The sequence below is a fragment of the Ambystoma mexicanum genome, chromosome 4q (genome assembly GCF_040938575.1).
Source record: "Ambystoma mexicanum isolate Mex_15411 chromosome 4q, UKY_AmexF1_1, whole genome shotgun sequence".
NCBI lineage: Eukaryota > Metazoa > Chordata > Amphibia > Caudata > Ambystomatidae > Ambystoma > Ambystoma mexicanum.
The window spans coordinates 998,303,636-998,331,214 of record NC_090928.1 but is presented as its reverse complement, the minus strand read 5'-3'; the positions used below and the strand labels follow the sequence as shown (position 1 = coordinate 998,331,214).

General features: G+C 44.0%; 1 protein-coding gene across 3 annotated transcripts in view; it reads right to left on the bottom strand.

The window, feature by feature from the left end:
* CENPF (centromere protein F) overlaps positions 1-27,579 on the bottom strand; it is a 1,250,680-nt gene that overhangs the window by 279,968 nt on the left and 943,133 nt on the right. For all 3 annotated transcript variants that reach the window (XM_069608564.1, XM_069608566.1, XM_069608565.1), the window contains one exon: positions 15,951-16,128. In XM_069608564.1, coding sequence (XP_069464665.1) covers positions 15,951-16,128 — 178 coding nt within the window. The remainder of the gene's footprint in view (positions 1-15,950; positions 16,129-27,579) is intronic.

Below are 27,579 nucleotides of genomic sequence, written 5' to 3'. Positions count from 1 at the left end.
AATCCAGATTAGGTCCCAGCTTGTACCATAGTTTCCAGTCATATCGGGACAAAATGGCTATGTCATTCGCTGCCTTGATGGTGGAGGCTGCTGTATGGATTATCCCCTTGACCATTGCGTTCAGTTTCTTCCCTGCCTGGTACGGAGGCACCATGGATGCCAAAAATGGGTTTGCCAAGCGCTTTCTGTCTGCGGCTGAGACCACTGAGTTGGGCGAAGGTTGAGATCTCAATAACCTAGGGGCTGAATCTGGTACCCTGTACTTCTTTTCCAGTCGGTCCCGCTTGGGCGGGGCCGTAATCTGGTTCTTCATTAGCACCATGCCCTCCTCCCAGATAACATCCAGGAAAGCTAAGGACATGATGGTCTTTCTCCTGGACTCGCGCAGCTGGTAAAGGAACCCTTCTTTCTTATTTACCTCAGGTACTAAATGAAAAAGGTCAGAGGCGCTGGACATCATGCAATGAAAGGATCCAACTTCGTCCGGTGGGGAAGCCCTATGAGGCTTGTCTGCATGCAGTGTTTCCCCGTCAGGCCCTGTGTCCGTGTAGGGGCCGGAACTCTGGGGTGGAGTCGTGACGTGGTGGTGGAGGGGTCGGGTGACACCGAGGGCCAGCCCACTCCAAGAAGGGCTCAAGCTAGGAGGTTCCCGAGGGTCATACGGTGGTGCAGGCCCCGGTTTTGGGGCAGCTTCTGCTGGATCTTCGTGACCAGTGGGTTTAGAGTCGTTAGAATATGCAGCGAAACGTCCCTCCATTGAGGGGGTGAACGGAACCAGAGGTGTAGGGTCCAGACTGACTAGTCTCCTCTTGTGCGCAGGGGATGCAGGCTCACCTCCTTCAGAGCCTCCCCCTCCTTTGTGTTTGTTTTATTATTTATAATACGCGAGCGTACCCGGGGGTATCAGGGCACAGCCTTTACAAGAATTTTCGAAGCTTGGTTACAGTACAAAGAATATACATAATACAGGAACAGAGTACACCAATGTTATATACAAATCAGTAGTAGGCTGACAGGCCAATATATACAGGTAAGTAGGATGGCACACGTGGTTACAATTTGTGCAGGTAGCGCTGGGCACTTCATAGTCTCAGTGGGTCTCCAATTTCAGCCAGGAGACTACCAGGGAGCGGAAGTTCTGATAGGGCATGTCGACTCTAAGGTTGGGAGGCAGGGAGTTCACAACATAGCAGCTTTTACCAGGAAACTGTTGCCCCCTATGGTGGCCCGTTTGTAGTGGGGGACAGATAGACAGTTTTTGCATGCAGTTCTGGTGGGTCTTAATGAGGAGTGTCGGTGGAATCTGTTGATCAGGTAAGTCGGGGCGAAGTGATGCCGTTTTTAGTATAATTTTGTCTCTAATGGAGAGCCAATTGTTCTGTTGGCTGAATCCTGTAATGTGTTCCCTTCTGGAAATGGCCAGAGCTGCTCCGAGAGCATTGTTCTGAAGGGTTTGCAGTTTACTGGTAGTAGCCTTGGTGGATCCCAGGTAAAGGGCATTACAATAGTCGAGGCGCGACAAAATAAGAGCTCTGGCGAGTGTCAGGCAGCTGGAGTCCAACAGGAAGGGTTTAGCTGCGCGGATTAATTTACATGTATAAGCCGTGGAAGATGCAAGGGAGCTCACTTGTCTTTTGAGGGAAAAATTGGAGTCTAGATAGAATCCCAGTGTTTTGACCTTGTGTTCGACTTTGATGTTGTTTCCGTCAATCACAAAGGAGTTGAAGGCCGGGCCAAGTTTCTTTATGCCGAGTGTAGTACCTAAGATGATGAGTTCTGTTTTATCATCATTCAGGCATAGTCCATGAGTGGCCAACCATGCCTGGATGATGATGTACACCCTATTTAACAAGGCCAGATCCTTTCCATAATCTCCAGAAAGCGGAAGGAGGATCCAAGTATCATCTGCATAGTTAGTGTCAGTGATATCGAGATGATCCAAATTATCGAAAAGGGGCTTGATAAATATGTTGTATAGTGTGGGGGAGACACAGGAGCCCTGAGGAACGTTGCATGTGATAGGTATAGGGGCTGCTGCAGCCGTGGGAGAAAAGACCCTCATGGTCCTACCATTAAGGAAGGATGTGATCCAGGTGATGGCCTCCGTTGAGAAGTGAGCTGAAGTGTAGAGGTGTGAGCATAGGACAGAGTGATCGACCAAATCGAAAGCTGCAGACAGGTAAAGGAGAAGGAGTAAGGCGGCTTGCCCATTGTCTCTGAGCAAGTCGATCTGGGCTTTCAAGTCAATGAGAGCGGTTTCAGTCCTGTGTTGGGACGTGTTAGGGAGAATTCTCTGTTTAGGCTGAATTTCCTAACCTAGTGAGTCCCCCAGCAGCTTTGCTGGATTTTTGGGGTTTATTTTTTTCTTCTGCCAAGAGTGAGACTCTTTTACCCTCACTCTTGGACATGACTTGAGAGTGTTACTGTGACTTGCTATGTGCTTATGGGCTATGGGGTATTTTTCCCCCATAGGCTATCATTGGTTTTTGAATGTGTGTTACACAGCACCCCCCGTGCAGTAACACAGGGGTGTCATAGTGACCCCCAAACATAGACTCCACACCCTGGAGTCTATGTTTGCTTGCCCTGGGACTGACTACTGTCTCCCTGGGTCTGTAAAGTCACCATTGACTTTACTAGTCTTAACTTAGGAACTTAAACAGTACAAACCATCATACTGTGGAAGTACTGCTAGGGGCAATTAGATTGCCCCTGGGTCTGTTGTCGAGGGGGTACTGTCCCGTCCCCCCTCGCCGAGTTTCTGGCTGGTGGCAGTGGATACCACAGAAATATTCCACCGGAATATTTCCCAATGGGATTTCCCATTGATTTTAATGCACCACTTTTAGGTGCAATGTTAAAGATACCGCCGGTTTATTTATTTAATATAAATTCACCGGTTGGGATTTTTTGCCAGAACTCGCCGCCAAAATGGCGTCTAGGTTCACTTCAGTAACCCTGAACCCGAGTCGAGCCTTTGTTCCACTTTTGGCGGGCTTCTGCACAGAAGCCCTCCAAAGTGGTGCCATTCTGTCTGGGCACCACAGGGGGGGTGTGGGAGGGGGTTTAGGCACCCTGGACTGAGTTGCCTTGCCAACTCATGTCGCACTCTGGTGTGATTGGCCCAAGTGGTGAGCCACCCCGCTCACCACTTAGCATGTTTGAGTGACAGCTAGGCTGTATGAATGGGGGTTTGCTGCATAAAAGCAGGGTTTTTGGGACTGGTTCTTCAGAAGTCGCCACAGGACCTAAGAAGCCGAAAAGGGAGAAGCCGAGCCGACCTGCCAAGATGACACCACCGGTGAAGCCCTGCAGAACCGTCTCACCACTTTTTCCCGACGACAGAGGAGATCTCCCGCCGGAGAGTCTTCTTCCCTTGACTGGTGGGGACAACCAGTTTCTGCCTTCTTTTTGCCGTCCCGAAGCATCAAGTGGCCGCCTTGCCTGTACCAAGCACCCCGGCAACCGGGATGCCACTTTTTACCTCAACCGCGAAAGAGGGGTAAAATCCTTTGTAACCGGAAAACTCCACGGCTGGTCTCTTCCCTGGTAGTGCAACGACCTTCAGCTTTCCTCCACGTCGAGATCACCTCTTCCTCTGGACGACGCCGCGACTTGCACCCACTACCAGGAACAACTACCACCGCTGGAGGATCCTTTCCACTTTTAAAAGGTACTGTGTTCCGCCCGGCTTCCCTTGCCCCCGATTGTACGGGGTAGATTTAGCCCTCGGCTCTGGAACCTGGGTAAGCCTGGGACACCCTAACTAAACTTTTCTAAACTTAGAAAAACCTTTTCTACTCACCTGCAAAGACTTGTGACATTGTGTGATCTTGGGCATATTTTCGCCTGGCTCTCTAAAGCGGGCCTCAAACCAATTCTCCTTGTTCCACAATTGACTGTCTTTCTAACCTTAGGTGAAAAGTGTTTTACTTTGCTGTTTTCATTACTCCTGCCTTTTTTCCCTCCCTTTTTAACTAACTTGTTGGAGTGCCATCTAACGTTAAGCGCTAACCTCTGTTTGGAAATAAGTGGTGTTAACTTAGACTTGTCCAACAAATGACTAGGGATGTACATATAAGTAATAGTGACTGTGTTTTGACTTACTTACCTTTTTCTGTGCTAGTGTAATTTATGAGTGTGCCTTTAAAATAAATAAGTATATACTTTTACACCTAGCTCTGGTCAGTGTTTGCTTGTACTACTGTGCCTCTGTACCTATCCTGTATCCTCTATATACTGCCTAACTCTTCTTGAGGGAAGTCTGAATGCTCAGCCACAGCTACCACAGTGAATCTGTGTGGTACAGACTGCTACCAAGTGGGTTTACTGCCAACACCTGTAGTCTTAAATCTTTTGCAGTGGTCCCAGAGGGAACTGCACAGGTTTCTGCCTAACAGGACGGAACCCAGATTTTCTAGATTCTAGGAGGTTGTGTTCTTCCAAGTACTTCTGTATTTGTACATAGGCAACCTTGTCCAGAATTTTTAGTAGAAAGGGAACGGTCGTTATGGGTCGGTAGTTTGTGGTTATGGCTGGGTCGAGAGTGGGTTTTTTCAGTAATGGGAGTACCCAGGATTGTTTTAGGTTAGTAGGGATGGATCTAGTAGCGAAGGAGGCATTAATCAATTATGTAATGAAAGGGGAGAGGTCACGGGCAGCATCTTTAATGAGCTGTGCAGGGCACAGATCCCCCTGGCAACTGGACGGTTTCAGAGATAAGATGATTTTTTCAACTTCCAATATATTAACTTTAGAGAACTGGAAACGGACTAGATCAGTGGGCATGAGCTTGTCAGGAATTTTTAAATTGATGACGTCATTCAAGGAGGCTCTTTTGCTAGAGATTTTACTTTGAAGAGTCACAATCTTATTTGCTAGGGCATTTTGAATTTCTGTGCACCAGCTTTTATCTTTGCTGCAGGTGTCAAGGGGTGCTATGGGGGTTTCTATTTCCTTGAGGATTGAAAAGAGTTCTTTCATGTTGGATTTAGCTTGGGATATGCGAGAGTCAAATGATGTTAGGTAGATTTCTTTTTTGTAAAGTGCAGCTAATTTGGAAAGTTTGAGTCTGAGGGGGATATTTTCCAAATGGCCTCGCAGTTTCTTTTTTGCTGCCTTAGGTTTTTGAGGAAAGATGTGTACCATTTGTTGAGGTGCGTTTTCGGTTTACTGGATCTGAGTTTTGTGGGGGGCGATGCGATCCAGCGAAGTGGCCATAATCTTGTTATATTCTTCAACCAGGGACTCAGGGTCCAGGTTGTCTGGCAATGTGTTGAGAGTGGGGAGTAGATTTGGGATAAGTCTTTCTGCTGTCATGTTTTTCTTGTTTCTGGTAAGGGTGGGTGGGGCCTTAATGGTAGGCAGAGGTCTATCGGTGGAGAGCATGAATGATATCAGGTGGTGGTCAGTCCAGGCTAGAGGTGAGATATTTGTGATATTCGCAAGGCAGTTGTAGTCGGCCACCCAGTCGAGTGTTCTGCCTTTCGAATGTGTTGGTAACGTGCATCTTTGCGTGAAGCCTAATTCAGTGAGAGTGTTGGCTATGGTACTAGCGCAATGGTCTTCCGGGTCGCTGTAACCCAAGTTGAGGTCTCCTAAGGTGAGTACTTCAGTGGAACTTTTAAGGTTGCTAGATAGAATAGAGTTGAGGTCTTCGTCGAAGGTGCCAATGGGGCCTGGTGGGCGGTAGATCAGATAGATGTTAAGAGTTTGGGTGTCAGTGAGTGGTATTTTGACTGCTAGTATTTCACAAGAAAGGGCATCTATAGAAGTGGCTAGTCTCATGGTAAGACTGCACTTATGGATAATGGCGACACCGCCTCCTCTTGAATTGGGGCGGTCTTGTCTCAAGATAGTGTAGTTATCTGGGACTGCCAACACGAGCATAGGGCCTGCTGCTGGGTGTAACCAGGACTCGGTAATGGCAAGGAAGTGGAGGTCTTCAGTAAGTATTAAGTCTGCAATTTCTGTAGCATGGGCTACCATCGATCTGGCGTTGAACAAGGCACCCTTGATCTTAGGACTAGCTATGTTTTTGGGAGTAGTAGCTATCTTTTTTGAGGTGGTAGTAGTATGGCGCTTGTCCTGTGTGGGTTCAGGAGTGCCCTGGTTGAGGGAATTATGAGAGGGTGTGGAGTTTGTGTGGTGAGCAGTGAGCGGGCCAAGGGCTCATGGATTTTGGCTAGCCTGGCTCCAAGTCCTAGGTTCCTTTCTGAGGTGATGCAAGGGTGACTGGGGGGTGGCGGTACCTGGGGGTCCTTTAAGTCTAAGTATGGTACTTGTTTATTAAGTCTAGATAGAGTTTGCATGTTGGGTAGTTGTGGAGCCATTTTAGTCGGCAATGCAGTATTGAGGCTGATCAGGATATAGGCCAGCAGGTGGGTGGTGAGTAGACACATACTAGGTGGTAACTTCGCATGTGGTAGTTAGACTGAACTATAGGGATAAGCAACTAAAATCAAAATGAGGCAATTTTGCAGAAGTGCATGGATAAACACCTAAATTCGAATGAGGCAGTTTGGCAAAAATGCATGGATAAGCACCTAAATACGAGATGAGGCAGTTTGGCAAAAATGCATGGATAAGCACCTAAATACGAGATGAGGCAGTTTAGCAAAAATGCATGGGTAAACAGCTAGGTTCAGGATGAGGCAATTTAGCTAGAGTGCATGGATATGCCGTTGGAAGTTAAGCAAATTTCAGGCAGACTACTTTATGTCAGTAACAAAGCCACTTTAGCAGGTGAGGTTAGGAGCAACATATTCACACATGATGTTCAAGCAATATTTCAAATGCAATTCTGTGCAGAGCAAATTTACAGGCAGTCTAAATGTGAGTTTGGAAGTGCTAACAGCGGAGTCCATGCCCGCGTGTTGTTGTGGCGTGGGCAGTGTCAGTGCGCTCCGTTGAGCGGGAGACGATAAAGCGCTTATGCCTAATGTAGGACAATATGGCACCATAGCACTGAAAGGGTATAAAGAGTTACAATAATGAGGAAGAATGGCCCAGTAATCAGCGACAATACGGGGGTGGACTGCAAGTGTTACCTTGAGATGAAACGTAGGGAAACGGCCAGGGGGTCTGGCCGAACGGCAGACAGACACAGACATGCCCTTAGTCACAGCCCTTGGATTGCGCGGCTTCCTCCTGACGGTCGTGGCTGTAGCTGGATGTAGATGCGGTCAGCCAATCAGTGGCTGCGATGCACGATGGAGCTGTATTAGCGAAGAGGATGCAATAAGCCTTGTGCGGCCATAGAGCACGTTGCTGCTAATGGCGGATGGCTGTGCAAGATGTTGCCGGGGGCGGCAGGCCGATTCAAATCGCAGTAATTGTACTCGAAGGCACATAGTGCACTTCAAGAAGCCGGATGGCTATTTAAATGCACAATATATAAAAAAACGAAAACAGCTTCTCCATGGTGGCAATCTCACCCGATTGCTTGTAGGAGCTGCAGAAGGTCATGGCGAAGAACGGGAGGGCGATCGGGGAGAGAGGCTCCTGCCTCTCTTCGCACACCGTCACTTCTGTGGTCTGTATAGCAGTCATCAGGGGATCGGGGTTGGAAGCCCGCGGCTGAAATGTTCGCGAGAGAAAAGATATCCTCTTCCCTGAACATTTCAGCCATTGCCCTTGCCCCAGCCCTAACCCCTATGTACGTTGTGGCAGCACACTTCGCTGTGATCGGGGACTGGTGCTGCAAGGTCCTTTTCCTTTATTTTTTGTTTTACTTTTTACAGGACCGGATGCGGGGGGCACCCTGCAACCCCCACTCACAATATAGTGAAAAAGGGTGTGGGGGACACCTCTGCAGCCAAATGGGGAATTTGGTCGAACTTTTCGGCCGTTCGGAATTTTCGAACGGCTGAAATTCAGCCAAATCTCTCACTCAGTCTTTTCCCCCCTGACTTTTAGGACATTGCCGTCATCAGGCAGATCGTTGAAGTCGTCAGAGCTTGATAAACTTGCACCAGCTTCTCTGGAGCAGGACCTGAAACCACCTGTCGCAGGAGCCCCATCGGAGTGGCCTGGCCCACTTCTCTTTCTTTCTCTGGAGGCTTCTGGTTTGGTGCGGTCGCAGGACCTTTCCCCATCCCCAGGGTGAACACTGCCTTTGTTGCTGCCTCCGAAGCTGTATCACGCCTTGGGGGTTAAGGACACACGTGGGGTGGCCGTCATAGGCACCACCTTCACTGAACCGCTCTCCTTCAATGCTGTTACGGTGGTTGTTGTCAATTTTGTCTACGATGTGGTTAACAGGGCCTAATCGGTTGACTTGGAAGGCTGAGAGGTCTTAGTTTTGAAGGGTCCTCCCTCGTCAGTACGTCCGTTGATAGACGGAGTTTGGACAAGGTCAGGGACTTTCTCCGTCAGCAAGCTCACTGTGGAGGCTGATGGTGATCACATTCTGCCCGACTTGGGACTGCATCAGTGGCTAACCCAGCAGGGCCAGCGTTACATAGCTTGGCCTTTTCTTGGACCACCACGGGCGGGACGTCCTCAAAGGATCTCAACCTCCTCCCGGAGGGAGTTTGCTCTTCGGTCCTGGGTGAGGAATGACCCTGCCCAGGAGCCAATTCAGGGGCCCTGCACGATTTGCGCCACACTGTCAGCCTGCTGTAGCAATCTTTTTGTGGTTTTCTTTGAGAAATCCCGGCACACCTGGTATCCCTCCTCATTGTGGTCCGGATTCAGGCAATATAAGTATTTACGATGTCAATCTTCTAAGGATACATTCCTTTATCCAGATTTCACTCAGAGTTTGAAGAAGCTAGTGACCATCTCCTCGGACATGGATGAAAGGCGCGACGTAGGCCCAAGTCCGGGCCTTCTCGAAACTTTGAATGATGATCTGCGGTGGATGAAGATCATTATCAACAGCAGATCCCTGCTGCCGGTAGCTGTTCTTTAGTCGAAAACAATAATTCCAAATCGGTCAAAAAAGTATATTTTCTTTGGAACAAATCGAAAATGCACAAAAATAGCTTGGAGAGCAACATGACGACTCCCAACACTGAAGCGCGCGGTAAGAATCTGAAGATGGCTCTTATGGAGAAGACTGTCATTGGATGGGGTAGTATGACCCAGAGGACAGTGATTGGTTAAGAGGAGAAATACAGTATTAATGTGAAAGTGAAACTTTTTTCTTTTACAGGGGATTCCCAGCCGGACGAGGGGAAGATTCATGAGCATGTGAATCCATGTCAGAGCCCATGCTGAGAATTAAGACCAACCACAGGACTTAATGATATATTTACAGATCATGGAAGTGAAGAAGTGTAACCCCTTAAGTGACATTACCTCCGTAGTGCCAAGGACGATATAGCTCGTCCTTTTTGGCACCTTGTTTTGTGTGATCCCTGCAAAGCAGGGATCACACAAAACTGTAATCCAACCCCCGGGCTATGTGGGGAGGAGATACCCCCCCTCACTGCCAGGGGGCTGGATTACCTTCAGTTTCACATCGGCGTGCGTAATGCACGCCGGCGTGAAACTGAAAGTAAATTCACTGCAGCAGCCATTTCGGGCTGCCACGGTGAAGAGAGAAGGTAAGTGCCCTTCTCTCTCTGCCTCGATCTCCGGCTGTATTTAAAGCCGGAGATCGAGGCAGGTATCGTTGGAAAGGGGAGATTCTCCCCTTTCCAACGATACCTTGTTTGACAGCATTGCTGCTCCCGGATCGGGAGCAGGGCGCTCGATCCGGGGGCAGCAATGCCCACTAGACACCAGGGATCTGTTACAGAGGCGGGGGGAGGCAGCTTACTATGTAAGCACTCCCCACACCCCCGTGGCCCCAAAGCACGGAGCCACATGGTATGGAGACCCCTGCGGTGGATGGGTGACCATCTGCCCCCAGGGGTGAGGGGCAAAAAAATAAATAAATAGATATCATCGCTGGTGTTGGTAGGAGTGACCCCCCCCCCACACCCACAACTGGACCACCTGTGATTTTTTTTTTTTTTATGGAAAGGGGTTGCCCTTCCACCCCACCCAAAATTGACTTGTGGTAATGTCATGCAGCCCACCCTGGGGGCAGTTATCTGCTCTTAGGAAGGGGCATGTAACCCCAGGGAGGGCTGAATGAGATGCCCCCCTCCTGCATTTGGTGTGGGGGGAGAGGGTCGACCCCCAGTACATTAGAAAATTACCTGGCGGTGTAGGGTGCCCCTCAGCCCCCGCTAAAGGGCAGCTTGCCATTTTGAATTATTTTCTTTGTTTACTAAACTTGCCTTGGCGCAGAGGGGCACATTGGTGTGCCAATCTGGCCCCAGGGTGCCCAAACATTACTGCCCCACCCACTGGGGGGCCTGTCCCACAATTGTCCATAACGTTTTGACCCATTTGCTGGTGCCCTTTGTCACACAACCCTTTCATTTCTCAAATGTGCCCTACATTTAGTCGATGCTTTTAGGCACCATACACTTTTGTAACCTGCACAAGTCACCTGCCCTTGAAAAGGTTTGCCTGTGTTCTTTCAAAAATGTATGCTTGCCGTTCCTCACCACATTGGTTTTCCTGATTTACACATGCTAAGTACGTCTTTTCAGGCCGTAAGCATAAAACTCCTGTTTACCATGGCTCAGTGTTTGGGTTGTGGTATTGCTTGTTTTGTGAAACACTACAAAAGATGTGTGCTTTCCTAACTGCAAGAGTCAGGGGAATGTAGCGGAGCATTGTTTTTCTCAAAATTCATAGAAGCCATTGTCGTACCAAGCCAACCATGTCCGTCACATTCCTTTCTTTCGGTCATTTTCCCGCTTTTTCCCCCCAATCTGTGGCATTTTTCCCTACCTACTTGTTTCCCAACCTGTGCAAATCACCCCTTCCTAAACTTGGAATTTTGTCTACTTTTCAGAAATGTAGGCCTTTCTGTCCTCCAATTCGGCTTTCCTACCCTTTTCTTCCATTCCGTCCATGCATGTCCAATTGGCAAAAATGGCCAAAATCGCCTACCTCTCACAAAACGGTTGATAAACACATTAAAATATTTTTTTTCTCGTTTCCACTCAACCTGTTCTTGAAAGCCAGGAAATTGGTGAATTCAGCACAGCAAACCATTTGTTCCTAGCTCTTACAAGAAAAAAAACCACAGGCTTCTTTGTACATCATTTTATTCGCCATTTTTGGTTATTTTCTCTCAGCCCCCTGCAGCAACCTAGGATTCCTGGGTGGCGTTAGAAAAGGGGCCAAATTTGGCTGAGATATCTCATGTAACGAAAAAGTTACAAGGCACTGAATGGCGACATACCCAAATCACCAAAAAAGGCCTTGGCACTGGGGGGAAAAACCCATGGCACTTAAAGGGTTAAAAGATATAAAAGTAAGATGAGAAAAAAAAGTAACTAGAGGAATAGAAAAAAGGTAGGTGAAAGAGTAGAGTACAAAGACAAAAAGGGATGAAAGAAATGTATAAAGTATGAACATTTCTTGAGACTACCAGGTGCAGGTGAAATAATAGCTGCGAAGAATCCACAAGACGGACAGTGAGAAGACGAGGTGAGATTAAGAAATATGAGCGAAAGAGAAGAAAAAGGACAAAAACTTAGATAGTTGAGCATGAACAGTTTGATGAAGTATCCCAAATAAGTATAGGAGATAAAAGGATTGGATGCAATATTAGGATACTAATATTAATCTTGGGGTGAGGTTAAGGTAGGATCTCCTATTTTAAATGGAGGTCTAGGTTTATCTCTTGTTCTGGCCTGGGTATTTGTAGAGGCAATCTAATCATGTCTGTTCCGCGATGGGCTGAATTTCCAGATCTTTGATTACTGTGCCATGTTTACGGCAACCCCCAAAAATAGCGACTTCATTTCCACTCCCTTTTTACCCCATATATATTTCCGGGGGGAGACCCCCCACCCCCGCAACCCCATCTTCATTAAATACTGTATCTATCCCCCCCACATATATATATGGGGTGAAAAGGGAGCGAAATAAAGAAGTTGACATTTTCAGAGGTTGAAGTAAACACAGCACAGTAATTGTATAATCCCCAATTTCCCCAGTTTATTTTTGTGACGTTCATAGGCAGCTTTTATAGGATTAAGAGCCTCATGACTGGATTTAGAAGACGCAGGATGATTGTCTGTAGAAATGGTTTCCGTGGAAGAAGATCAAGGGATTGTGTAAGAGAAAAAAGGTAACCCAGTTCCAAAATAATTTAGAAGGAATATCCAGAATGGTGATATTCTAGCAGGGTCAAGTACGCCCTATCTATTTCCAAGTATCTTTAAGGCGTGTCTCATTTCTAGGAATCTTTTCCCTTTATGTTGCATTGCTTTAGGAAAGTCTGGCGAAATGAAGACATGTTGGCCTGCAAAAATAATTGGAGATTATAATAGAACTTGTTGTGCTTGTTGATGTCTCAGGAAGCATGCACTAAGTTTTCTTGGAGAAGAATTATTGATAGCAAAAATAGCAAACAGAGGTTCTATCCTGTGAGCTCTAGTAGTTCCAAAGAGGGTGAAAAGAAAATGCCCAATGCTTTAGGAATCCAGTTCTCTAGGAATGTAATGGGGTAATTTTGCTAGGCATGTTCTTGGATTCCATAAAAGCATACACTACCTCTTTGTTTAGCTTCTAGCTGCATTATTCTCTGTTGCACATTTTCCATGCCTTCCATTCTATCTTGAATGCATTAAATACGATCTACAGCATCATCTAACCTTCCTGACATTTTCATCTCATTTTTAAAGAAATCGAGGTCTTCTTGCATAGATAATGCACATGTCAAGCATAGACAGTGTGAATATTAGAGAATTTGCATACAATTTTGTCCATACACATGTTTAAGGAGGTCATTTGGAGTGATTTTAAGTGACTCTTCTTTAGCCTCTGACATGTTGAGGAGAAATAAATGCAGTCAACAAAGAAGCTAAATTTATGATGTAGATAAAGAAATACCAGTCAAACAAGAAATATACTTTTTGGAGTATTAGCTGTGGGCATTGGACGTCAGCTGCGAGTAGGCCCAGAATATAAAGGTAAGTATTGGTGAAACATAGCTTCCTGTATTCAACGCTTTAGCTCAGACAGTGGGCATATTTCACCTCAACAGCAGTGTCGTAGCCGGATGGATGGTAGAGAAGACCTGGTATTGGAGTCAGAGTAGATGGTAACTTAAAGAGTGTGAGCAAAATCATGGGTTCTCCATGCTGCTCCAGGGACACAAACCGAGAGTGTTACTGAGCACTCCACGCTCACTGTAGAGATGAAAGAGCTCCTGTTATGAAACTAAACAGAAAGCTTTTGAATCTTCGCAGAAGCTCAGCGCCATAACACCAGATGAGAGAAACGGAACAGGAAGCTTCAGAAATGTAGATAATGATTCACCAAATTAAAAAAAAAAACAATTTTATGCTTAGGTAAAAAGATTGTTAAGTAGTTAAGTGCACACCGCAGATATTTCTCACATATTCAGAGAGGAGAGATTGAGCGGCCATCTTACAGACTGCTGGCCACGTGCCACTGTTGTGGAATTTTTAAAGCAAGAACTAAAGGAACCCTCATTGAATTAATTGTTAAAGGAAATTTATGGAAAAGGAGTAAAATCAGAGTGCGCTCTAACCACAACTTCAAAGAAAGGGATCAGAAGCGGATGCTGATAATTTATTGTTAGAGTGTGCAAGAAAAGTTACTCAATGGAGTGAGGCTAAAAGGTAAATGTGGGAGCCTTAATTAATGATGTACAACAATTATGGGCAAGCCAACCTTTGTCACTGAGAGGTCTTCTATAACGGACCGCGTCCACAAAAAAGAATGGATACAATTGTTACGAAGTTATTTGTTGGGGGGGTCTTTGATTGTTTTGAAGGGGCATTAGGAGTTATTTTGCTGGGTTTTAAGTTTTACAGGTGTCAAAATATTTCTTGACATATTTGTTTAGTCATTTAGTTTCTAAAGCTCTTGTTTTGCATCTTCACATCATCTGCCCATATTTGAATTTTAGTTGACAGGAAATAACTTCCTTGCACCTGCATCAAAAAAGCACTTGAAAAACTGTTGTGGATCTGTGATAGATCAGGGCTACCTCTAACCCTTCCAATTGGTTCGTTAAGAAAATGGAGTGGTTAAATGGAAAACTTAAGTCAGGAGTTGCAACTGAGCCAGGTTTCCATTATAACTTTGTTAAAGTTGGTAATTAAACCAGGACTACATAGGGCATTATGGACAAAAGACCGTCAAATAGCTTGGCCCCATTTTAGGATAGGTGTTGGATGTTTGTTCTGGCTGAGCGCCAGTCATGGAGTACTAAAACCGGAGATCTGCTTTGACTCAGGCAGAGAGACAAGACTTGAAAGGAGTGCCATATTAGTAATCCGATAGGCAGTGAACGTCAGTGTCCATGTGCAGAGAGATGCTAACATATGTCGACATTGCCTCCTACGCCTTTAACTTGCATGCTCGGTAGAAGCATGCACTTTCATCATGCTGCAAGTGCTTAGGCCTTATGAATCTCTGAGCATCACTGGGGCACTCAGGAAAGGAAATTATAGAGTATGTAGTTACATTCATCGGAAGCCGCAGACTAAGTCTAAAGTTGAGCAACACACCTTTTGGGAAAAAGTTGGCTGATAAGAATGCAGGCAGTATGAGGTACTCAGCCAAGTCGGGAAAGATCAGAGCGTTAAAACCAGGCTTCAATAAGTGATTGCTCATATCTCAAATATGCAATGGTCAATGCTGTGTAATACCTGGATGTCAGCATTATGTATATATAAACTTGCACATCATGTGTATATTACAGTAAAAGTCTGCCTTCAGTCTTCAACGGTAAAAAGGTATTACGTCTTAAAAGTTATTACAGTTGAATTGGGCTCCGACAATGCCTGCTGTCAGAGGGAGCACAAACTGTGAAAGGCAGCGCAGGGAACAGAACTGCATTTCCTGTTAAATAAATCAGTTAAAGGAATAATGAGCACGTCAGATCGATTATTCTGTTCTACCCTTGGATGGTTCATAGTCACAGGCTAACAGAATATGTAAACAGAAAAGTGAAGAAATCCATGCGACTTCATTTTAGATTGTCTGTTGCTTGTTCAAAGACGTTTTTCCATTTTTAAGGATTTATCTATTCAGATAACGCAGTGATTTCAGACAACCTATGGTTAAGACTAATGAATGGCAGGCAACTTTCTATTTCTATCGCTCAAGTGTTTTTCTTGAAAGAAATATTTAGTCTTTTGGGGGATGATCCAACAGTGGCCAGATCAGAGTAGGTATTGGTCAGCTTAACCAGTTTATATTTGGATTGATTTTTACATTCATAGAGAACCCAAGATCACTTAAGTTGTCCTTAAAAGTTTAATGGTAATGACACTTTTATCGTGAGGTGAATTGTGCATTATTAATGGTATGGAGGATTTTAAAGATTGGATTTGAATCTATTTATATTAAATGTAATTTAAATTTTTTGCAAAATTAGGAGTTCTATATTCATGGAAATCAATTGCAAGATGCTTCATGTGATCTATTGTGACCATTTGGTATCTATGAATGTTGATAAAATTACATGTAAGGTTTATTTTATAAACCAATCCACATTAAAAAAGATTTTTTGTTTCATATTCTTTTATTGAAATGATGAAGTTTAGTAAAGGCAAGAAAGCATCTATTTGCCAGTTACTATTTCTTAAAGCACATACATGGATGTTGCGTTTATCTTCATCGGAAGAGCTTTTCAAATTCTAACGGTAGTGCATATAAATTAAATCCACCCTTCCTGCTACTTAAAATCCTTGTACGGATCACAGTAGAGGCCATGTGCCCAGCGTCCGCTGAATCAGAATAATGGAAGGCAAACCGATGTATAGGTTTATTTTGGGTAGATTCTAAAGGATATGTTTAAAACCTGATAAAATATAGAAAACCATGAGCATGCCAAATTCATCATTTATTTATGAGAAACTAGTGATCTGTTGAACCTTTGTAATTATGTAACTTACTTTGTTTGTTCTTTTCCTTCAGATCCTTCATGGTGGATTCCTGCTGTGCGATATACTTTTGCAGTTTCTCCTTCTCCTGCTCCAGCTGTTTATAAGATTTTGTGAAAAGCTCCAGTTTACTACGACTGGCTTTATTTTCCTTCTGCATTTGAGCAAGCGTGGTTTTGAGCTTCTCCACCTAGAAATACAAATTGCGACAAATTAAAAAGGTTTAAAAGCTCTAGAAAACCACTGTTCGATACCTTGGTGAGCCCAAATTAACCTTTGTTTAAATCAGATTTAGATAATACAAACATTTTAAAAATCAGATTTTGAGATGGCTGAAGCAGGGGAATTCATTATCATGTTTTGACAGATGGGGCAAGCACCTTGCCTGGGATTTTAAGGCGTTGAATGGATGGCAGTCAACAAGCAGGCAACCGTCCAGCAGGCAACAGTGCTGGGTACTAAGAGCATCAAGACTCCAGGCAATGCCATTCTCCACGCACAAAATAACATTTTCCATTCATTTTGTTTATAGCGATTCTGGGAGATTTTGTAGCAGTTGTGTCACCAAATGTGGCATGCATGCACAGGTACAACCTGGCATAAGGAACATCACCACCCGCCATTCACCATTACTCTCACAATATTGTTAATTGACCTACAGTCCCCTGCTTTGATACCAATGTAACAATCCTTGGATCGTAATAAGCCACATGTCCAAACCAGCCTCTTTGTATATGATATTGTAACTCAACAGCAGGCAGTCTAACTGTTTCTCTGATTTTGTCGACAAAGCAAGGGTGTCCCCATTTAAATGATAAAGTCTTGTCAGAAGACTGTTTTTTTTTTTAATGAACACCTGTTGCTGCCTTACTCCTCCACCCACCCATCACTGTTTCACAGAAGCAGTGCACACAATGAGGAGCATCAATTTGGTGAGTGTGCCTTAGGGCAAAGCTCTAAATTGGGTGCAGCAGGTGGCCTTGTAGCAGTACAAAAGCAAGAAATGCATGATTACTGCGTTTGACCAGGCTGCACCCCATTCAAAATACATCCCTGACTTAAGTACAAGAATAAGTAGCATTAGGGTAACCTTGGTTCTTATGATGCTCCCTCTTCCCCTTAGATGCTTTATCTTGTGACATGTCCAGTAGGCAGGCTGAGACCTCCGATATTTAAATCACGCACCACCAGACCAGATGGTGGCATAACACCTGCGGTGCTGCGTGGGTGCCTTGTGACAGCTTGCAACACTCACTGGAAGTGTCAGCACCCTGCAGTCCACCCAAAAAGTTTCTTGAATACTTTATGCCACAAGGGCACCTAGGAATATTCTGTGGGCAGGGTGGTGGATGATAGAGGATCTGCAGAGTATATAAAGTATCCATCAGAACCAATATTAAATAAGGTATGCAACTTCCTGTTCTAATATAGATTAGATGCAATTTCCCTGCTACAGAGTAAACAACTATTTAGGCAGGCAGGGCCCTGGATACACCACAAACTAAAAAAAGATTTGCTTGATCAAAAGTGTATTGCACTTCAGACCTCCCAGGTAGAGCCTTGGCCCTAGCATCAGTATCCAGCCAATAGTACTTTGCAAATGTATACAAGTCTACCATGTCACCTATAAGAGGTTTTGTCTTTGGGCCATTAAAAAAAAACTTGGCGGTATATTAATATTGTGGTAATTTAGTGTTGTAGTAGATTTGTGGTGAGCATATTCCTAACACTGCCCTATATGATAAAACAAACCTTCCCCTTTTTAAAACTATGCTTTATTCTGATTCTGGGGTTGACTGTACGCATGTACCCCCTTGCTTAGCACATTTAGAAGAAACCAAGGCCCTGATTCATGGATTATTTGCGCCGAAAAAAACGGGATGTGTGCGCCATTCTGCAGAATGGCGCACAAATCCCATTTTTTGCGGCGCTAATAATCCATGAATCAGGCTACAAATATTGCCATAGATTGTATATAGTTTGGGCATAGATTGTGCCGATGACTTATCTACGACATCAGCGTACATTATTGAAAGATCCTGTTCAGCTTCCATGCATAGCTGAGCACACACACACACACACACACACACACACACACACACACACACACACAACAGCTTTCTAGCTTGCTTTTATATTCCCCTTTCTTTTCTTACTTTACCTCCAGCGGTAAATACTTTTTACCACTGTGGTGTAGGCACCAGGGTGCTTCCGAGTTACTTTCCCCCACCTAAAGAATGATCACCAGAAACATGAAGAAAGAAAAATGGTGACACCAACTTTGTTTTCGTTCTGCAATTATTATTTATGACCATGTCACTTATAAAAAGGAAACAAATATTACATTTCATAATAATACATCTGTTGACTCTTACCAAAGCATCAACACTGCGTGGTTATCTAAGAGTCAGAATATGAACATGCATTGCACAACATTTTTCTTTTTCTGTTAGTTCATAGTGTGCGAAAGAAAAACATTCACTCAGTTGAAATTAATGATCTATTCCTGTCTATCGAGCCACAGAGATTAATCCACGTTCATTCAACGCTCTCCTCAACTTCACCGCCACTTAGATGAGATTCTGAAGTATCTGTGTGGCCCCTCTCAGCCCTGCGTATCTGCGCTGAAGTGTTACAAACTCCGCACTGCCCTTTCGTGCTCCCGAAAGACGGCTTTGGGTTCCCAGCAGACTTCAATGCCAGGTCAACACAGCCTCAGCACTCCCTCCCTTTCGGCAGCAAGAAGAGCCCACATCCTTCAGCTCACCCCTATTTATCTACCCTGCATGTCACTCAAAACTAAAACTGCCCTCTTTCTGATTTATTTTAGCAACTTCTAGAATCCTGATCCCACTGTCCAATCACCTACAGGAGTTTGTATGCATCTCTTCTTGCTTTCTTGCTTCCTGCGCAAACAAAGGACTCTCAGAATGTAAAAAGACAACCTATTCATTTTTTTATTTCATTTAGTTTGTACAAACTTTTTGAAAAAAGGATTTCCATCTCACATTTACATAGTGTCAGAAAAACAGTAGAAACAGAATACATCTCAATCACGTTGGCTTATGCAACAGTTTTGATGTCCTTTGTTGCTAGCCTTCCAGCTCCACTTTTCCAGTCCATATTTTAGTTTGAGGATTCTGTTTCTTTCCATGTGTGGGTCATCCGGTTTTCTTTATTCACCCCTATTCAGTCTCTGCTTCCATGACACATATAAGCCTTCTTTCTCTGCTGTGTTACCCAAGTTGATTTAGATTTTTATCACGATCTCCAGGTTTTGTAGAAAATTAGTCAACCCAAAAATGTCCTTTTCTCGCGGGTTGAAACATTTTCGCCACAACTCATCCCCGCACAAGGTAGAGTATGGTTTTACTAAATTTCCTATATGCACGGATCTCATGTCTTTCAGGCTTTCGCAGTACAATATAAGATGTTTGAGCGTCTCCTGCTGTTTGTTGCAGAAGCGACAACTTAGTAGTGCTGACACATTCAGAGTTCTTATGGCATGGCTTACCCTTGTGTTAAATAGGTTCATTCGGAATTTCATATACATCACTCGATGTCTAGCACTCTGTGATTTCGTCAGATATTGTAACATTATGTTCCGATCTTTGGCTTCCATTGCGGCATCTTTCATTAGTTTATGACTATTTCGATCATCAACTGTCAAGCACCAATCCAGCTCCCATTACTTTTGCTTGACGAAGTTCGGAATGGTTTCCAGGGTTTTTTGATCAGTGCCTAGCTCCACTAGCTTGTTTTTGCATCCGGTTGCCCATTTACACAGAACTGTTTCCGGGTTTCCCTTCAGGGCATCCTGTAGTATTTTTAACTGGGGGGTGTAATCAGCTATAGTTATCTTCCTGTATATGGATAGCATGATCAATAGGACTCGGGCTTGCATAGCATGTTCCATAGGCATAGATATTAGATTAAGTTCAAATATCGAATGCAGGCGCTCGAGATTGCCTTTTGTAGGTGTAGAACTCGCCTCCAATATTGATCTACCAGTTCTGGCCATTGGGTTGCACATACTGCCAATGCACTTTCCGCGCCATATATCAGTGTTGGTATAACTTTCTGATTGTAGTGGGCCAGAACGAGTAGGAGAGAAAATTTCCCAAACTTTTTATTTATGATCACTCCTTGACATGCTAGTTGTTTACATTTCTGTTTTGCGTTCTCTGCCCACTGTGCATCATTTATGTTACTGTTGATCCACATACCTAAATATTTTGCTTTTTTCCACACATCTCAAGTTGTCTTTGTGTAAGCTCCATTTAGGTGCACGGTTTTTATTTTGTTTGTTGATTCTTGTAAGGTCTTGAAAAATTATTATTTTCGATTTTGCGGAGTTCATTTTTAATTTGTTTTTCTCCACATAGCTTTCTAGAGCTCTTAATTTTCTTGTCAGACCGATTGGAGTTAAGTCTAGTAGAGCGATGATATCAGCATAAAGCATCCAATTTACCCGTGATCCATTGATTTTGGGTGGAAAGGAGATTATGGATTCTAGACTTTCTCCAATATCGGACAAGAACAGGGCGAACAGCGTGGCTGCCAAAGGACAGCCTTGTTTCACGCCCTGCTTTGTTCGTATTGCCTTGCTTAGAGTTCCGTTGGAGTCCAGTCTGACCTTAATTTCTGCGTCTGTATGCAGTTCTTTTATTGGTTGGAGTAGATTTTCAGGACATTTCCATTTCTTCATCTTACCCCAAAGTAGCTCTCGATCAATTGTGTCGAAGGGACTAAATAGATCAACAAACGCTACATAGATTTTTCTATTTTGGCGGATGGCTTCCATTTTTAAGAAGTTCAGAATCGTCAAGTTCAGGCCACATCCAGCCCCCTTAAGAAATCCTGATTGACGAGGATCGTATCGTTTGGAATCATGAATCCAGTTTGTTAGTTGGATTTGAAGCTGAGAAGCAAAGATTTTTCCCACCACATCAAGGAGCGCTATGGGCCGATAATTGATTGGGTCAGTACGCTTCCCCTTTTTAAAAATCGGTATAACAATAGCGCTCTTCCAAGATGTAGGAATCTTTCGGTTCTCAAGGATAGCTGAGAACAGCAGATAACAGAACTCTGTCCATAATTCAGGCTGTTTTAACAGGTGATTTGTTAACCCATCAGGTCCTGGGGCTCTTGATGTACTTAGTCTCATGATGTTTCGAGAGATTTCTTCTTTTTTTATTGCAATTGACCACTCACTCTCCAATGTAGTAGACTCCTCTGTCTTGATATCGTTATTGTAGAATGTTTCCGCATAGTGCTTCACCCATAGTTCTTCTGGTATTGTGTTTTTTATTATGGCACGTTGGGGAGTTGAGATGTTATTCAGATAGCCAAAAGAAACACAAGTGAGTTCTGGTGCTAACGTTTTCATCATGCTTTCCGCATCACGTTGCAGCATTATATGTTTGTGGCTGAGGAGCCAGTTCTTATAGATTTGTTTCAGATGTTTTGCCGTACTTTCGTTGCTCAGATCCGGATTCTTTTCATTGAGTTCCTCATCCCATACATGTTGGTTTCTAAAGTCCGATCTGGCTTTAGAGGATTTCTTCTCCCGATATGTCTCTAGAAAGGTTGTATATTCAATTTTGTCTACCTCTGATGTTTCTTCCAAAGATTTTAGCAGCGAGTTCACTTTGGTCGCGTTTAGACGTAATCGATTACGGCCAGGTTCTACCACTAAATCATTTTTGACAGTATCGGACCGGCTTTCCATATATTGTAACTTCCAGTACATTTTTACTAGACTGTGGTCACTATGTTTCATTTCGATAATTTTTAACTGTGTAACTTCGCTTTTCAGTCTTTCATTTGCAAACATATAGTCTATTGTTGATTTTAACGCATTTCTCCGCCAAGTTGGTTGAGGGGGGATGTCTCCCGTGACTTTCCCATTCAGCATCTGTAGATTCCATAGCTTAGTCGCTTGTTCTCCATCTATTTCCTTCTCGTCCTGTCCACTTGATAGGCAGTTTAAGTTAAGTTCGCCACATATTAGGATGTTCACTTCAGTCCTCTTAATTTTGCAGATAATTTCTGAGATGGTTTCGATAAGCGTCTCTGCTTTGATTGCAGCATGTTGCCAATGGATATTTATCAACATTAATAGGTTCTCATTTTTCCTTGCATTCGTCAGTATTTTGATCTTGGAAACTTGTATGTACGATGAAACATTAATTGAAGATAAGATGCGTATACCACTTTTGATTTTTTCAAGCGTCAACATTCCTGACATGGGACGTCCCTTTTTCCCTTTTAGTGCCTGGTTGAATGCAATCTCAAAGCCATCTGCAATTGGAGTGTCCATTAGCCATGTCTCTTATAGGCATAATAAGTCAATATCTTTTAGTTCGTTTGGGATCTCTCCAAGCAGATGCATGTAGCCTCTTGTATTCCATGAGGGTATGCATATCTTGCCAGACTCATAAGATTTTCGGCATTAACTATTGTTAGAGTTGTTGATGGTTTTCGCAACCCATGTCCAGTCAAGATCTTCGTTTCTCGAGAAGGAATTCCTCTGGCCTTTGGTATCAGATTTTCCAGTCCTTGTTCCAGTTGAAACTATCTTCGTTTCTTTATTCCCAGAGATTTCTCTCTCGGGGGAGGCATATTTGTTCTTCAAGGTATCTTCTACCTCACTTGCGGGTCTTTTGTTTTTCGTTGGTTTTAAATCATGGAATGATCTTTTTTCCTTTGGTGGTTTCTCCTTTGTATATCAGATCTCATTTATGTCGAACCCTAGGGAGTTGAAAATTGCACCAGTCTGTAAGAGGGAGTCCCGAATGAGTTAAGAGGCTATGTGAAGTATCACACAATCGTTTTTTTCATCTTCAACTTCGACTACTTGAATGTCTTCGGAAACCACTGTTCTGAGTTGCGGGATGTGATGTGTTAGGTAAGATTTCCACAGGGCTGGTAAATCTTCCTTGCCTGGTTCAACTCCAGAACTTTTTGCTTTTCTAGTGAGATATTTTCCATTAATACCTCAGTGAGTGGGAACCTTTTTCCACACTCACCTGCCTTTAACTCTTTTTATGGGTGTCATTTTTAAGACTCTCCATAGTGTCTTTTTAAAGTTATCATGTCTAACAACTTATTGGCAATAAGTGCCTGTTGTTGCTGGGTTGCCCTAGGGGCTCCCCATTTAACTTTCTTGTGCTAACCTTGAGTGAACTACAGTTCCCAAGGGTAGAAAGGATCTTTGGATCCCTTTTACATTTACTTCTGTGAAACCAGCACACCCCACCTTATGGGGAGTGCTGGGGAGATACAATGTATCCCCTTTTACATTTAAACTGTAACAATTATGTTACAGTGACAAGCTTACCTTTAATGGCTGGTGGCAGTGATACCTTTTACTAATTTGGTGCACCTTTACCGCGTGCTGTAATCACAGCTGCAGTAAAGGCACCTAAGGGTGCTCATTTTTACCAAAATGGCCCCTGTCTTCTTTTTCTGCCATTTTAGTGTTTGTCGTTTCTTGTTCCTTCCCCTGACATCCAGGGCGGGAAAATCCTTTGTTTGAGTTTTGTCTTCGGCAGGAGTCCCCTGGACACCCCGCCCAGGCTCCAGTCAGTCTGCAAGCACAGGAAGTGGGGGAGGGGTCCCAAACTTCCCCCTCCTTTGTCTTAGGTCTTCCTTCAACTGGGCCAAATCCCAGTGGGGGGTTGGCTGTCCTGATTGGACAGCCAAACGCCCCTTTCTTGTAAAATGCGGGGAGAGAATGCAGAGGTTGTGTTGCAGTTCCTGATAAATACTGGAAACCTGGAAGCTGAAGTGATGTCGACCACTGGAACTGAAAACCGAAGAGGATGACGAAGGAAAAGCGGCGGGAATGATTTCCAGCGGCCAGAGAGCCTGCTTTGTAACCGGAGCCTGCTGCAGCCCTTCCTTCCAATCGACCTGGGGTCTCCGTAAACGACGACCCGAACCCAGAGCCTGGTGAGACCCACTAGACTAAAGACGACCTGCATTTTGAGCCATCCCACGGGTTCCTGCGACCTTGAGTTCTTGCAATACCCTGGGACCTCCTGCCACTGTGCGGTGCACGGTCTTCCGAATTCCGAATCTCGCTGAAACTTCGTGGGCATCTTGGTCTATCTCCAGAGACACGAATCGAGTCCAAAAAGTCCCCTCACAAGAGTGCTGGACCTTTTAAACGACGAGAATTCAACCGCAATTTTCTGTCTTCATCTGTGCTCCTTGAAAAGGCGCCAAAACCGCAGAACCGCATTCAGCCGCAAGAGAAATCTTGCCTAGAGCCTTCTTCATCGATCCCTGCTGCAAAGTCCCTTCTGAGGTCTTGTGTTCAGTCTCCAGGACAAGGAATCCAGTGACCGGGTATTTGGCTGCAGTCCCTGAAGTTCTCCTGCTGCAATCTCTTCTTCATTGCTGAGGTACTGTGTTGGCTTGGGTATATACTTACCTTAAGCCTGTTGGGATTTCTGTGTAGTCCTGGGGTGTTTTCTGCGATTGGGAGGTCCCTCGTCCAGTACACCCAGTCCCACTGCTAGAATCCTGCTGGGGTGTCTTCTGCGAAGCCCCTGGACCCTCTTCTAACCCTAGAAGTAAAGTACTCACTTGTTTGCCCAGTTTTCCTAAGGAAACTCTGGCTTTTGCTACTAAAGAACTTATTCTAACACTGCCTGTTGGTCACTAGTCCTAGTGACCCCCTTCTGCCACTGAGAACACTCATGCTCTAAGGGAAAGACTTTGAAGGGATATGGACTTCTGCCTAAAAAAGAAATCAAGTGTTTTTACTTACTTGTAAAGAGTTGGTTGGTAACTGTAATTCTAAGAGTGAACAGTTACAAAAGTTCTTACTGATCTTGGATGTGTGATGCACTATTCTTAAAAGTATGGTTAACATCTTTCCTTCCTTAGCCACTGTTTTGCCAGTCTAAAAGAAAGTAGATGTGAAGGTATTTTACTTTCCTGTGATTAGGTTGTGCCTCTTTACAAAAGTAATGTGTTGGTATCACCAGGTTAGTCCTGCTAGGATAACTGTATGAGTGTCCCCCAACTGGATCTTGCTTCCCCTGACTTGCTGCTAGCCTGTCTTTAATAAGTCTACATTAGGTTGTTGCCTACCTAGAATATTTATTCTGTAAAGTGTGACATTGGGTTTTACTTTCCCCTTCATTGTGAAGTTAAAGTAAGTGGGTGTTACTTACCTTGTGTTAGCTGTGTGCCATCCAACACAAGTTACAAGAGTTATTGCTCATCTCAATCTGGGGTTCCCTGATTTCCAAAGCATCTGTAATTGTATATTACATCCATTAGGTTTTGCTCACCTGGTATAACTGTGTGTTATGACAAAAGTAGTTATAGGTTTTTACTGCACCTAGAATAAGTGTTTCACTATTCACCAAAAGTATATTGTCCAATTGACTGTTTATGTGATTTGTTCCAAGAGTCACTGTACAACTGGAAGGGCCTACTGTCCTTGCATTACCAAAAGTAATCTAAAAGTAACCATTGGTCTTTTACTCCCAAGGAATAGGCTTGGCCTATACTAAATGTGTATAACAAGTTTTGACTTCCCTAGAACTACTGTTAGGTGTTCCAAATAAGGTCTATACTTGGGGCTGTGTACTTTCAAGTATAGTGTTGTTTTTTATATTGTGATTTCATATAATGTTTCAGTATTTACTTAACCCCTAGATTTAGCTGGGCCTACTTGTATTTAAATAAATCCTTTATTTTTATAATACATAGTGTTTCAGTGTTTCTTTGGATCATTTGTATTACAATTTTCACTTGTACTGTATCTACTGCCCTCTCTCCCTCCTAAGATAAGCCTGGCTGCTCTGCCTACGCTACCATGTACTCAGGTGGTACAGTCTTATACTAAGAGTGGAGTCTTGTACTGCCTCAGTTGAATGGTTTTACTAGGCCCTTAACTGGACTTCAGAAAAACTGTCCTAACATGATGTATTAGTCTCATCGCCTTTTTCCTGTTTAGTAAGAGGCCATCTTTTTCTTTCACTATTCGCTCCACACGCAGGAGATATTTCCCTGGTTTCGTGGAATTCCGGATTTGGGGACCAGGCTCTTTACTGTTGGTTGTATTCGTTTTTGCAATAGACTGGATTTTCTCAGGCATTGCTTGATGTAAGTCAGGAGGTATCTTTGATTGCGTCATATGTCCCTGGGTCTGTTGCAAAGGAGTTGACTCGGTTAAATTATCATCTTCATTTCTAGACTTTGTTTCCACAAAGATTTTAGCCGGTATAAGTCCGGCATCCATTAGGGCCATTTTGGCCTCCAGAGCCTCAGATTCTTGTTCGTACTTCCACAGATCCAGATTTCTGGATGAATATTTTGAATTGGAGTGTTCACGATTTTTACAGGCTATAGTTAACGCTCTTTTCTCCTCTAGTGTTATACAAGTCGTAGGAGCTTTCCCTGCAGGTTTTGGGAAGGAACTGTCTTGCTTTGCTAGCTCCATGGTGACGCATCTTTGCTGATGCTCTGGTTCTTTAGTTACCAACTCGCTGATTTTGCCAGATGGAATATCTTGAAGGATAGGCTGCTTCTTGCAGGTTTTCTTGACCTCAGGTAATTTCGCTTCATGCAATGGAGATCTGAGGTAAATACTGATTACAGCTTCTGCCGATACACACTCCTCATTCGGTGTTGGATCAGGAGTCTCAGTTTTAGTTTTTACTGCAATAATGAGATCAATGTCATTTTAATTTTCTGCTTTCACCTGCACTAATTTGCTGTCTCTTTTCTGCATTAACACTAACCCCACTGAAATGCTTTCATGTAATCACTAATATTCTGTTCCCATATGCACCAATTTAATTGGCTGCTTTTATTAAAATCACTGCCTTACTAGATGCTTTTATTGAAATCACTACCATAAGCTCCTACACATCTCCCTGCAGATTTCCTGAACCAGTACCCCATTTGGAAAATAAGTCGTGGCAACACAAGCCACTGCTAAATGAGCCAGAATTCCTCCAGTGGGTAATATCAGCCAATTTTTGCCATAACCGGATGCATGTAACAATCAATCTTTAGATGTCTGCTTGGTCATAGCCACTCCCGACCACTGGTCACATGCCAAAATGCAACAGACAATTCTCTATCCATCGTGTAATCGGTAGATCAAGAAAGGTAATGGCTGAGGATCCTTTTATGACAAAGTCTGCGCAATGTCTCTTGTGCACTGAAAATGACCTTACGAGGCCTGCAAAACCAACCGGGTCATGCAAAGACAAAGACTGGGATTAACCACCCAATCGGTCTGAATGTTTCATGACAGAAAAACAGACATAATGGAATACGTAGAGCTGCAAACTCCTGAGAAGACCCCAATGGAGACCAGAGTACTGGCTGAAGTATTGAGCAGAGAGACGGATAGAACAAGTGTCTTAATGCAGCCCGACGTTCTGGTAGAAGCCAAGAAAATACAGGAAACACAGGAAAGCCAACCCCCTACAATGTGGCCCCCATTGACAAAAAGTTAGATTCCAGATACAGGCAGACGCCAAACAGAGATGCTGTGTATAACCTCAAACCAGACAGCACACTCAGCTGTGTTGTCTGCAGCAATGGCACAAGGAAAAACTACACCAGCCTCCAGGATAGGGTCTAGAAGTGGCCCTCTTACGCCTTC